The sequence below is a fragment of the Vanessa tameamea genome, chromosome 27, assembly GCF_037043105.1.
Source record: "Vanessa tameamea isolate UH-Manoa-2023 chromosome 27, ilVanTame1 primary haplotype, whole genome shotgun sequence".
NCBI lineage: Eukaryota > Metazoa > Arthropoda > Insecta > Lepidoptera > Nymphalidae > Vanessa > Vanessa tameamea.
Genome location: NC_087335.1, coordinates 5,685,704 through 5,699,459, shown reverse-complemented (window position 1 = coordinate 5,699,459; position 13,756 = coordinate 5,685,704). Strand labels below are relative to the sequence as shown.

At 34.6% G+C, this 13,756-nt stretch overlaps 1 protein-coding gene across 1 annotated transcript in view; it reads left to right on the top strand.

Annotated features, from left to right (window-relative positions):
- LOC113392117 (nephrin-like) overlaps window positions 1-13,756 on the top strand; it is a 72,708-nt gene that overhangs the window by 47,109 nt on the left and 11,843 nt on the right. Inside the window, exons 8-11 of the mRNA XM_026628399.2 lie at window positions 8,490-8,641; window positions 11,480-11,624; window positions 12,219-12,349; window positions 13,247-13,400. Coding sequence (XP_026484184.2) covers window positions 8,490-8,641; window positions 11,480-11,624; window positions 12,219-12,349; window positions 13,247-13,400 — 582 coding nt within the window. The remainder of the gene's footprint in view (window positions 1-8,489; window positions 8,642-11,479; window positions 11,625-12,218; window positions 12,350-13,246; window positions 13,401-13,756) is intronic.

The following is a 13,756-nucleotide window of genomic DNA, read 5'->3' as shown; positions in this document are numbered from 1 at the left end:
CCACGACCAAGTAAACTGTATACTTTAAACGTTCAACTAATTTGCATTGCGTGTCATTTTTCTTTCATACTGTTCCAGCCCCTTAGGGCACTCAATCTGCCCCACAAATTTTGCTACGTACGTCTCGCTCGCTTCGACAATGTGACATAACAATTGTTGACTTATATTATATTATTTTAGTTGGTCTTTAGAACGTTGACACTGGAATGGCAGACGTTGAATATATTTGCAATAAGTTCCATTGAGTTAACATGTTTCTTCCATTAATACACATTATCAAAGGTTCAAATGTTTATTCAACTTATTTTAAAATATTAGTTATTGATTTAATTGTATTTTCAATAATAGTTCCCACTTAGGGGAGGTCCCTTGATGACCAAGTGACAAGCATACGGTTTAAGTTTTTTTTGTTACTTTAGTAACTAAAACTGGTTCCTGAAACCTGAACATTATGATACATTTTTCAATTAACAATTCTTATTCTAAAGCTATACTAATGTCTGATAAAGTGGTAAAAATCTGATGATTTTTGTAAAATTTTCCAATAATTATCCATCAAAATAGCAAAAGTAAAAGCTTATAAAGACCATAAGTCTCCCTGTTACCAATTTTTTTGTGTCATAAACTGGTTTTAAAACGCCATTAAAATTTAAATGTAAGTTCGAGAAAACGCAATCACGTTATTTTAAGATCTTAAGTTTCGTAATAAGACCGACGTACAATTCGGTAAAGACGTACTTTTATGGGGCATCATCTTACTGAGTTTAAGAAACCAGAAGCTAGGATGTTCCTGTCATAGCGTCAATGTTCAATGATACAATTTAGCGTATGTATTAGCGACGTTAAAATTAAATTTTCGATCCTCACTCCTCAAACTATTGTCGTAATAATTGAATAGGGGTTTACTCGATTGCTTTGATAGAAGCTTGTCTTTGTAGGTACCATCCATTCATTAGTTATTCTACAGCCTAGCAGTATTATTGTGATTCGGTTGGAAGAGAGTTTGGGCCAGTGTGCAAACACAACGGACATAATCTTAGTAACATCTTAGTACCCAAGATTGGAGTCGCATGGGTGATGTTAGGAATGCTTAATATTTATTACAGTGCCAATGTTTATAGATGTTGGTGACCACTTACCACCAAGTGCCCCACTTGGCTGTCCACTGTTACAATTATATAAATAAAGTAAATTTATATAATAATCTATACCTTACCTTACCTTAGACGACCTCCGTGGTCGAGTAGTGTACACCGGTTTTCATGGGTACGCCACTCCGAGGTCCCGGGTTCGATTCCCGACCGAGTCGATGTAGAAAAAGTTCATTAATTTTCTATGTTGTCTTGGGTCTGGGTGTTTGTGGTACCGTCGTTACTTCTGATTTGCCATAACACAAGTGCTTTAGCTACTTACATTGGGATCAGAGTAATGTATGTGATGTTGTCCAATATTTATTTATTTATTATTTATTATTACACCAATATATAAAGATTTGTAGAGAAAAAATATTTGTATATACGTAGGTGTTCTCGTAAACGTATTATACAATTTAAAAAAAAACGTCCGAGATAATTAATTGCACCCGTACAAATCCGGGATGGTTCGCTAGTTTAATATAAAGCTAATTGTATGTTGGGGACGTATAGACGGACAATTTTATTTGTCTGTGAAGATAAACAGGGATAGCAGTAAATCACGAAGCCACTGCGTACAGACGGACAGATAAGGTACACATTTTATGTGTGCCGGGATCTGTAGTTACAGCTGGGATTAGACTTATCGCGTTTAATCCTAAGTATTTATTTTTCTTAAAACATGTCTCAGTGGTTGTTTTTAGTTAATTTTAACCTATCGTTGTGGGTTCAAACTTCAAACGTGGATAAACGCTATTAAATATAAATGTGGTTTATGTGTTCATAACTCATTATATGTCACGGTGACGGAAATAATTGAGGGGAAACCTGCATGTGACACTCACTGGATATTACTTAAATGTGGTTATATAAAATGTACGTATAAAAATCTTTCGATAAAAATATTTTGACCTATCTACCAGTCCCGACTTCACGTGGATCGAATACGCACTCATAAAACGTTCATAGTAATGAAATATTCTTATTTTTTTCGTATCGCGGGCGCAGAACAACTTATCGAAATATTCATCACAATCGGATGAAATACTTATGAACGTGTGAGATTTATTTATAGTGATTTAACACATTACTTTAGAATATTTTAAGGTTGTAAGACGATAAAAGATTACATACAGCACAAATATTTATTTAACCATTATAATAGCTGTAGTCATCGTAATATTCTATTAATTAATATTTACATTAACACCAATTACCTTTATACCAACTTTGTATCTTGATAATTGCAAAAAAAAAACAATTCATATAACATCAATAATTTAATAAGCAATAACAATTATACTTTAACACAAAATTATGTCATACCTTATATGTTAACACCTTGCTGCTCCAGGAAAAAGTAAAAATTGTTCTGTATGGAGCTTCCATCACTTGTATAAGCCTCACTACAAATCACATGATTCACAATATTGAACAGAAAAGTCAAACTACCGTCTTATTTAATATCAATGTTATCAATACAATTTAAAAATAATTTAAATCTAATTATTATTATTACAGAATTGATTCAAACATTCAATAAATAATGAAAGCGTTTTTTTATAATAATCTAATATTATTTAATAATTTCTTACTTAATCTGTCAAACGCATTGAGTACAAACGTATAAAGAATAAAATCAAATCAAATCAAAATATAGTTTATTCAAGTAGGCTTTTACAAGCTTTTGAATCGTCATTTAACAAACTATATTAAGTGAAGCTACCACCGGTTCGAAATGTAGATTCTACCGAGAAGAACCGGCAAGAAATGCATTAACTCCACGCTTTTTTATCATCTATATAATCTTGTATCGAATAATATTTCTTTACCAATGTATTTTTTTGCAAATCATTATTATCTATAAAATAAAATTAATGTTCATTATATTAAATTCAAAATTCTTGACGTGAAATTGTTATAAATTGAATTATAATGAGCGATGCAAAAATAAATCCATTAAATTTAATTGAATTTCTATAAATGTACATAAATTTATAAGAACGGGTTTTTTGTTTAAAGGTATCGAGGTTATTGTATCAAGATGATTAATATTACAAAAATATTTAGTAACAAAAGTTCTTTGGATAAAGAGATACATTGGCTTTATTATTTAAAAAATATATTCTTTATTCAAGTAGACTCGTAATGGTTCTTTTAATTTATCATTACACACATAGATTATAAAGATTTATTGAATTAAAAGTTAAGTTATAATCAATTCGAAAAGAAAATAAAATAATAAATAAATATTGGACAACATCACATACATTACTCTGATCCCAATGTAAGTAGCTAAAGCACTTGTGTTATGGAAAATCAGAAGTAACGACGGTACCACATACACCCAGACCCAAGACAATATAGAAAATTAATGAACTTTTTCTACATCGACGGCCGGGAATCGAACCCGGGACCTCGGAGTGGCGTACCCATGAAAACCGGTGTACACACTACTCAACTATGGAGGTCATCGAAAATAGATTCTTCGGAGAAAAATCGGCGACAAATTCATTTGTTACTCCACAATTAACTTATATATGTTATAAAAGCAATTAAATTAATTAAATGTGGGTAAATGATCTGACGGTAAGTGGTCACCACTGTCCATAGACATTGGCACAGTAAGAAATTTTCATCATTTCTTACTTCACCAATGCACTACCAAACATTGAAACTGATGTTTGGCCTGTAGTTACACCGACTCACTCACCCTTCAAACTATAACACAATAATGTAAGGTATTGAACAACTTGGTGGTAGAATATATTTTGGTGGTGGTACCAGCACTACCACCCAATCAAAATATATTCTATTCTGGGCTTACACAAAACACTACAAACAAACTAAATACCTATCATCTAGTAATGAGCCTCATTTATCAATGTATTTTTTTACGTATTTTAAATTGCTAGGCTAAGTTAAAAATATCTGTAGAATACTTTTATAGAAACGAACACCATACCCGAGCAAGAATGTATTGACTTTGCGAAGTTGGAAACTATGTGTTAAAAACTCACCTTCAAGTCAACTTTTAAATTAGTAGTAAAATAGTTTATTTAATCTAGACCAATAAATGGGTATGAAATTTCTGCATGCATATCTGAAAAAATTAATACATACATAAAACTTATATCAGGAGATGCAGCACGTTTAGAAGGTTCTAGAATATCGACTTTCAAATTTTGACTTTGACGCATTTTAAGATCTTGTTAACTATATTTGATTTCAAAATAAGTGTTTCTAGTAAAGGAATTTAGGAAATGAAAAGGAGTAAACCTCATTAAATAATTACCAACCAAAATTCTGCTCATTCTTTCTTCCTAAATAGTTAGAAAAGTGAACTGCACACACACACAGACGAGCTCACGAGACGAAATAGTTTTGAAGGTTTATTATTTTGAAGTATTAGACGGAAAATTGCTTAATACGTCAACTATAATATATTAAACCTTAAATCAAAAAATATGATCGAAATAACGGACTATATGACGCTTATTCAAACATAATTACGAGATGCGTTTCTCTTCGGGGTAATATCGACCCGCTCCAGCGTGCTGGTCCCAACTTAATACGAATATACTCTTATGAGCACTTGAGAGGAACGACTAAAGCCAGTATACGTGTACAGGGTATACGACGAATATAACAACGTCGGCTTTTTCGCAAAAGTTTATATTTTAATATAAATAATATAAAAACTATTGGTGAAAACGAAATTGTTATATTTTTTAATTTTTTTGTTATATAGGAAGGCGGACGAGCAAATGGGCCACTTTTTTTTTATGTTAGAGGTGGCAAACGAGCAGAAGGCTCACCTGATGGAAAATGACTACCACCGCCCATGGACATCTGCAACACCGGGGGGCTTGCAGGTGCGTTGCCGGCCTTTCAGGAAAGAGTACGCTCTTTTCTTGAAGGTTCCCAAGTCGTATCTATTCGGAAAAACCGCCGGCGAAAGCTGGTTCCACAGAGTGGTTGTGCGAGGCAGAAAATGTCTTAAAAATCGCGCTGTTGTGGATTTTCGGACATCTAGGTGGTGTGGGTGACATTTTGAATTAAAACCTGTAAGAAAAATTAACCTTACATCGCCAATGCGCAACAAACTTTGGGAAATACAATCGCTCCTCACCCTTCCGACCGGAACACACCAATATTGTTTTTTGGCGGTAGAATATATGATCAGTGGGTGATATCTACCTAAACGGGCTTGCGCAAAGCCCTACCAAAATAAATACAACTCATTGCCTACACTGGATGAAATAAATTACTTATACAACGTTGGTGTGCTTACCTAAGAAAGAAAGAATACCAAAGTTGATCTCCAAAGATGGTTAAAGGGAGATGAAAGTGGAATATGGAATTTCGTCATCACATATGTCAGAAATATACAAATTGATGTCTAGGCTTGTCGTTAATAAATAAAATACCTACAGACAGATCCATGAGCAAGTCCAATCTTGATATATACATAATTCCAGCCAATCTCGCCGACCATCGTCCCGATCTCGGCTTTTGTACAATGGCGGCGGTTATAAAATAAAATAAAAAGCGTGACACCGTCAACTTCCTAACTCCTGATTGCTACTGAGAATTCAGAATGGGGTCAGAAGATTTGAATATTTATTTTAACGTGTAAATGAACCTGATACCGAGCCAGTGGAAGCAGATTTCCTAGCACAATAATATTGAAGTCAAACAATTCATAGCCACAAAGTTGTAGTTGAAAATTAATTCTGAAAAGAAAATCTGAACCGATCCGGTTCGATGGGAATCCGGTCGAATCCGGCCGGACTGAAAATTACGCCGGATTGCAATCCCTAATTGCTTGTTATCATTTGGAATCCATGACTGTATACTTTATAAGCAATTGTTATCCAAGATTACCACAAGTTTGCAAAAATCAGGCTCAGGTCGACATTCGTAAGCAACTCTTTGATTTTGATTTGCATCTCGGATGAGGTATAGCTGAAAAAAAATAGATTAATCATTGCAATGAATCGTACCATATTACTGGATCCACGTTTTGATCCAACTTAATATTGACTTACGACCGGCTTTACGTCAGCCCTTGAGAATGATCAAACGAGTTCTCAAAGAGTTTCTGTGATCGATTATATACGTTTAACAAAAAATCCCAGAGTTCGTACACAACGATTGAGAAAAAGGTATCTCTATCCACTATTACCGGAAATGCGGCATTTTGATCACAAGTAATTCGATTGTGAATCACCCCATTTAAGAAGTGCCGGCTGAGAGTCGATTTGGCTAAATTAAGCGAGACTTCGACGATGCTATTGGTTTGCATCAAGTTCATACGATGCCCATTTCGACCTTAGTTATTTAACCCATCGTTATCTCTCCTTCTCCTGTGCATTTATTATTCCCATCTGATGGTGGGGTCTGTCCTCCTAGATTTTTGCTTCCACTTCGCTCTATTTGACGTATCGTTTTCAATAACATTGCAGGAACTAAGCTCCATCTGGTTTTAGGTTGCCCTCTGGGTCTTGACCCTGTAACGTTAAGATTGGTCACAAATTTTTCTATGTACTCTGGAGATCTATTTACATATTATTATTATTATATTATTTATTTATTTATTTATACGGAATAACTATGGGTGGTAAAAAAGTGTCGAGCTCGTACTCGTTGACACCCTTATAAGATATACGGATTGTGTGTAGCTGACAATAGTTGAAATATTTATTTGCATAAGTAAGTATTACATTAATATTATAATTATATATTTAATGAACTCATATTTTGTTATTGAATTCGTTTTTATAAATAAAGGTGTGATCGATTTCAGAACGTCATTCGAATGACTTTAAAAAATAATACCAGTTTTCCCGCGTAAAATTAGAAATATAAAATGTCGGTAACCGATTAAAATGTAAATAGCAGATTTTTTATCGATCGAATTTTACCTTAACCTCAGGCTTATCATGTTTATAAAATTTATAAATTAATTAAAACGAATAATAAAAAATATTGGTGTACTAGTGTATTTATTACTATGATATGAAATTAGGAAATGTAAACTACGGCAATTATTCCAGGTCCTTATCTGTAGAATCTGTACCCGAAAAGGTTAAGCTTTCATTAAAAACAATTATGTACCAAAACAATTCAAAAATTAATTCTGCGTTTGCGTGACGTCATAGCAGTGCCGCTTTAGTGGAACAGATTTTCAAAAAATATTTCTATTTGGAAATATTTCCCTAAAACGAATGTACAACTTAGATCTATGACCAAGCGAATTTATTTCTTAAACTATTAGAAAAATTCTAATGCACACCGGAAGTAACTCTGCGCATATATTTTGTACTACACAGATTGTCAGGAATTTGTTGGACCATACATATGGACGCTTCTGTAACTCGCCGGATGCACGCCAATCGGACGTCAGAAATTTTTCTTATCAGAATGTCGCACGTCAGAAATTCACTTAATACCTATCGGGTTAGAAGAATATATGATACTGTGAAACCGAATACGATTCAATAAATATATAAGTAGTTTATCTTAAAAGATATGGTATTAATTATTAAACACTATAGCCGAGTATGGGTTATTATAAACATGAATTATATAACAACTCAAGTGTGCTTGCCCAGATCTGAAGCGTCAATCTTCGGTTAAGGTGAACGTATATTAATAAATCGCAAGTATCCTATATGTTATAAGAATATAATATGTATGTGGGAATGAATAATTTTTTATGAGTGACCGAGATGTATGAGGCGGGAAATGAAAGTAATTACTTATTTCAAAATGGCGGAAGACGATGATTGAAAATGAAAATAAAGGTGTTTTTTGTCTTTTTTTCACGTATTCGTCACCACATGTATAAATCTATTAATATACTTGAGCCTTCCGTCGGATTGCTTTTGATGAACCTATTTTACATAACATTATGTTTAAAAAAATATTATGTTTATTCACAATAATATAGATCTTTCTTAAAGAAGAAAGGTCATTTAAAAAAATAAACATTGATATACAAGACATAGTATGTGATTTAGTAATAATTATATTTCAGTATTTTATTTAGATACAATGAAATTTGAATGGTAAAATAACTACTGAAATACCGAACCGATAATATGTTTACTTTTAAATCAACACTGTCACAAGACTATTCTTAAGTACTTTTATGAGTCTACTTGAATTAAGAATATTTTGATTTTCATTTTGTATCTGTGCGTGTAAATATCTGTGTAATAATTTTAAATATTATTTTTAAAATTATTGTTTAATTGTGAAAACCCATTAAATTTTAATTACTTGTATCAGTTTTAGTAAATTTCATTCAAATAAAAGCACAGGAAAGGCTAAATATGTAATTTTTCACAGTTCGTCCGTTATGGGTGAGATTGTTAGGGGGTAAACGTCCCCTGGTAGCTGGACGGCGAGCCGAGCTGGTGTGTCAAGCAGTCGGCGCGCGACCACCACCGAACATATCCTGGTGGAAAGGTGGCGTCAGGCTTACAACTGTTAGAGGAACGGTAAGTGTTAAGGAATCTAATTCATTGTATGTATAATTAAGATCAACTTTATTTAGATATAAGATACACATTCATGTCGTGTTCACATGTGATTGAGGCCGCAGATCCCGAGGTCTTAGGTTCAAACCCCCTAGATCTGGCCAGTAAAAAAATTGTGGGTTTTTCCATCGAAAGATAAGCAATAACAGCTTGAAGTAGAAGTTGGATGAGTGTACATTCCCTTGCCTCGGAAAGCGCATAAAGCCGTTGGCCTGCGCCTAAACTCTTTCCGATCGGATTTGCCGTCCCATTGGACAATGAGATTAAGGTGATAGAGAGTGTTTGTGCACATCTTGTGCATTAAGTCTAAGTGTTCCTTGGCCGTCCAAGCCGAAATCGGCTATGACACCCTCGACCAGTAAGTATGGCAACTGTTTTTCATATAGATTTTGACTGCTCTTTACAATTGGTTACTTCGTGTCGTAAAATAAATATGTACTTACATAGTTTGATTATAATTAATTTATTCCGTATTTTCTTAAAAACAGATAATTCATTTTGTTTTTGATATATCTATATTATAAAGGTGATAAGAAAACCTCGAATTTTTGAAGTGATAACTTCTTATGGGAGGGTAAACCGCTTCGTATCGTAACGCGTTACGGCGTCATATTTTTAACAGACCCCTATTGATGTTAATTGATTATTTCAAGATACCGCTCCAATGCTGGTTGTTGAATACACGTATGACAGGATTTCATTGAAATTAGACACATACAGGTTTCCTCGCTATGTTTTTACGAGATGAATTAGAAACACAAATTAAGCACATGAAAATTCTGTGGTATTTGTCAAATACCACTGAATACCAATTTTTTTTATGATATCGGTAGGCGGACGAGCATATGAGCCACCTGATGGTAAGTGGTCACCACACCCTATAGACAATGGCGTTGTAAGGAATATCAACCATTCCTTACATCACCAATGCGCCGCCAACCTTGGGAACTAAGATGTTACGTCCCTTGTGCCTGTAGTTACACTGGCTCACTCACCCTTCAAACCGGAACACAACAATACTGATGAATGGGTGGTACCTACCTAGACGGGCTTGGACAAAGCCCTACCACCAAGTAAAATCAAGATTTTAACGTATAATCTCGGCCACCTCGGCTCCTCAAATATACCAACGTATATGTACTATATATATATATACATATCCTTGTATTTTATACCCTGCGTACTTTTGTTCGACCACTCTCATCGTCGTTCTCATTTATATAATGGTACGTGTGTGTCGTACTCTGAAATATTTTCAATATATTCGTGTGGCATGTTTACAGCGATTCCTTACGAGTGTCTGATTCGCGTTCCTATTTCTGTTTCTTCGACACCTTCGATCAATTCCCAGAATCACGTCGACGATTGAAATTTTCAAATTATACTGAGTTATAATAAAACACACAGTTACTGATAACAGTAAATACATTTTATATTTGTGGATGTTTTTGAGGAGAAGGGAATTCCTTCTCCTCAACGGGAGAGGAGGCCTTAGCCCAGCAGTGGGAAATTTACAGGCTGATTATGTTTATATGTTTTATGGATGTTTTTTGTCTCGTACGTAAGATGAAATTCGAAAAAGGACGAATCGAAGGTGTTACTTCTGAAGAAGCCTGTAATTGTCCCACTGTTGGGCTTGGAATATTGTTGTTGTGTATACTTTTCGTTGATTATAAGATAGTAGTTCCCGATGATTCAGTTTTGTTTTAAATATTTGTAACTGTTTTTTTTTTACTGATTCATAAATTCAAATCGTTTGTTCAAAAAAACATTATTAATAAGGCATATTATTCAATACAAGATTGTACAGATGATAGAAAATCGTAAGTCGGTAAAGAAAAATATCGTAATAGTAAGTAATGTCGGATGTATCTGCCTAATTTGAATTCAACACTGCATGGGGGCAGCTTGCTGAAATAACCTACATGCCATCACAAGAGAACAGGCAGATTTTGCTTAGCAATGAGACATGTTTATTTTTTATCTACCTACCCGTCCTAGGTTCACACGGATACATTAAGTATCTACGAGTATAAACATCTTTTAAATTGAACAACAAACATTTTAAAAAAACATCATATTTTTTTCCGTCTAGGAACGTTGAAATTCTCGGTTCTTCTCTACTATAGTTGATGAAATAACTTTCTCTATTTATAAATGAAAATCGCTTTAAAATCCGTTGCATAGTTTAAGATCCAAGAGTACAGACAGCAGGAAGGACTTAGTTTCATATAGAGATCATATTTCCACAGTCGTGTTGTATGTGATTTTTTTTGTATGTATATTTTCTATCAATCAAAATCTACTTTATTCATGTAGGCCTTTACAAGCGCTTTTGAATCGTCATATCACAAACTATATTAAGTAAAGCTACCACCGATTCGGAATGTAGATTCTACGAGAAGAACCGGCAAGAAACTGTTTTTCAACATCTAAGAATACAATGTTAGTTAATTGAAGTCAACTGCATACTTTTTTTCTCATCTGTATAACCTTGTATTGAATAATGTAATGTACCTTCTTTACCAATGTATTTTTTTAAAATGATTTGAATCAATGAAACGGCAAAGTCAAAAATGTCAGCGGATTTTTATTAAAGAAACGTATACCTTGCCCCAAGAAGGATTTATTGGCTTTCCGGAGTCTTGGCGTTATAAGCTTATCCTTACTTCTTGTGCACATACAATGTAATATAATTCGGATTCACAGATTCATATGTGCAACCAGAGAGCGTCACAATTTAAGGAATGAAACATGTACAAGCTGTTGCTTCAAATATTTTATCTTCTGTTCCACCAGACATCTCCGGACAGAAACGTGACGAGTAGTACGCTCAGCTTCGTACCCAGCGTAGAGGATGCGGGAAGGGTGATCTCCTGCCGAGCCACACAGCCGGGACAACCACGCGCTGTGAGGGAGGACGGCTTCCAGCTTGAAATACAACGTAAGGGTATCTTTTATGAAACATATTGTGGGATACTTCATTAACCTTTCACACAGGAACAACAATTTTAGGTAAAACTCAACACATATTCATTTATTCAATATAGAAGCATTACACTTACATATTGATTGTCAAATTAAACACAACCACCGGTTCGGAAAAGGAAATACCCTGACCTGAGAAGAACTCGCGAAAGAAACTCAGCGGGTCTTTTTTTTGGAAATTCTATTATTTACAAATATTCAATATGAAAAGGAATTACCAGGACGTGATCGTTTAATTCCCAAGGTGTGCTATCACACTAGCGTTCTTTAACATTTTTTTTAAATTTGGCAACTGAGGCATTTTCAACACTTTCTGGGATCCCGTTGTAGAACCGTATAAATTGCCCCAAGTAAGAGTTACTCACTATATGCAGTCGAGTAACAAGAATAGCAAATTTGTGCTACTGTTGTTGTGTTGTGTGTTATTGTTGCTTGGCGGCAGAATGGTCATAATCGTTAACAATTTTCAATTTAATAGAGAAATATTCATAACAATTGATCCAAAATAAGCCTATTACCAGTTTAAATGGTAACTATTTTTTTTTCTTAGATTTGCCCGTGGTCAAGTTAGTGCTTGGAGCAAATTTGGACGCGTCGAAAGTGGTGGAGGGTTCCGACGTTTACTTGGATTGCATGGTGCGTGCCAATCCGTGGCACACGCAAGTTTATTTCACGCATAATGTGAGTCCAGCAATTAAACCATCTTCTAATATTACTTGTGTGAGTTTAAATGATAGATAGCGACCTAATCCAGTCAAGGGCGTCTGATTTTTTATTAACCTACGATATAGGTACGTACGGTCAAATGGGCCTATAGACAACATAACTGTAAGAATTATTAATCATGTCTCAAATTACCAATGCGTCGACAACCTTGGAAACTAAAATGTTATGTCCCTTGTACCTGTAGTTACACTGGCTTACTCCACGTTCAAACCGGAACACAATAATACTAAGTATTTGCTGTTTGGCGGTAGATCTAGGTATCTGATGATGGTGTTACCTACCCAGTGAATAATTCATCAGCTGTGTAGGAAAACATTGTGAGGAAAACTTCATGTAAAATAAAAGTATCAGCCGTAAATGTTCTACTGGTCGCTATAAGAGACCAGCTCTATGAGGATAATTTTGGAGCTTATTCTATCATACAGACAAATTCGGGGATTCAAACGTAACAGAGTTTTATACAACGCAGATTTCCTTACAATGATTTGTGTATTATAAATACTAATTAAACATACGTAACGTCAATTCTCCTTACCCAGGAATCAGTCACCTTCGGTTCCCAGTGACTGTGCCATCACGTTTATAATTTATTGACCATGTATGCTGGTGGAATAAACACCCTTTGCTCATTGGTGTATTTAGAGGTTTTTATATAAATGGTATAAAAACGAAATTGAAGCTAGAAATACGCGAGGATTAACCTGAAATGTTTCCATTTAGCGCGTAGTACATTATATTACATAGCACTTAGTCTCCTATTTGAATAATTAATACGATTACAGTACAATCATAATTTAATTATTCTGTTAATGAACACATGTGAATTAACAAATATGAGAGTTTCCGTGTCAGGGTCAGACTGTTCGAGGTGGGGCTGGTATAGTGGTGGCCAACCAGAGCCTCGTGCTGCAGCGCGTGTCGCGCCGGGCGGCGGGCGCGTATGTGTGCGTCGCACGGAACGCGCTGGGCGAGGGCTCCAGCAAAGCTCTCGTGCTGGATGTAAAGTGTAAGTATGTCAATTTGTTTTCAGAGTTTTCAAGGCTCTCATATGTGATAGATTCTTTAAAGTGTTTCTACTTTTTTAATTATGTAGAAATACTCACTGTTGCGTCACAATAGTTATATAAAAACATATATCATTGTGTTTGGCTAACGTATTTTAAATGTTGACAAAGAGAACTGAGATTCTTGCCGGTTCTTCTCGGTAGAATCTGCATTCCGAAACGGTGATAGCTTCTATAGTTCGTTAAATGACGATTCAAAATTGCTTGTTAAAGCCTACTTAAAAGTATATATTTTATTTTGATTCCTCCTAACCTTCAAATGTCTAAACAACATTAAATATGTATGTTATAATCTATA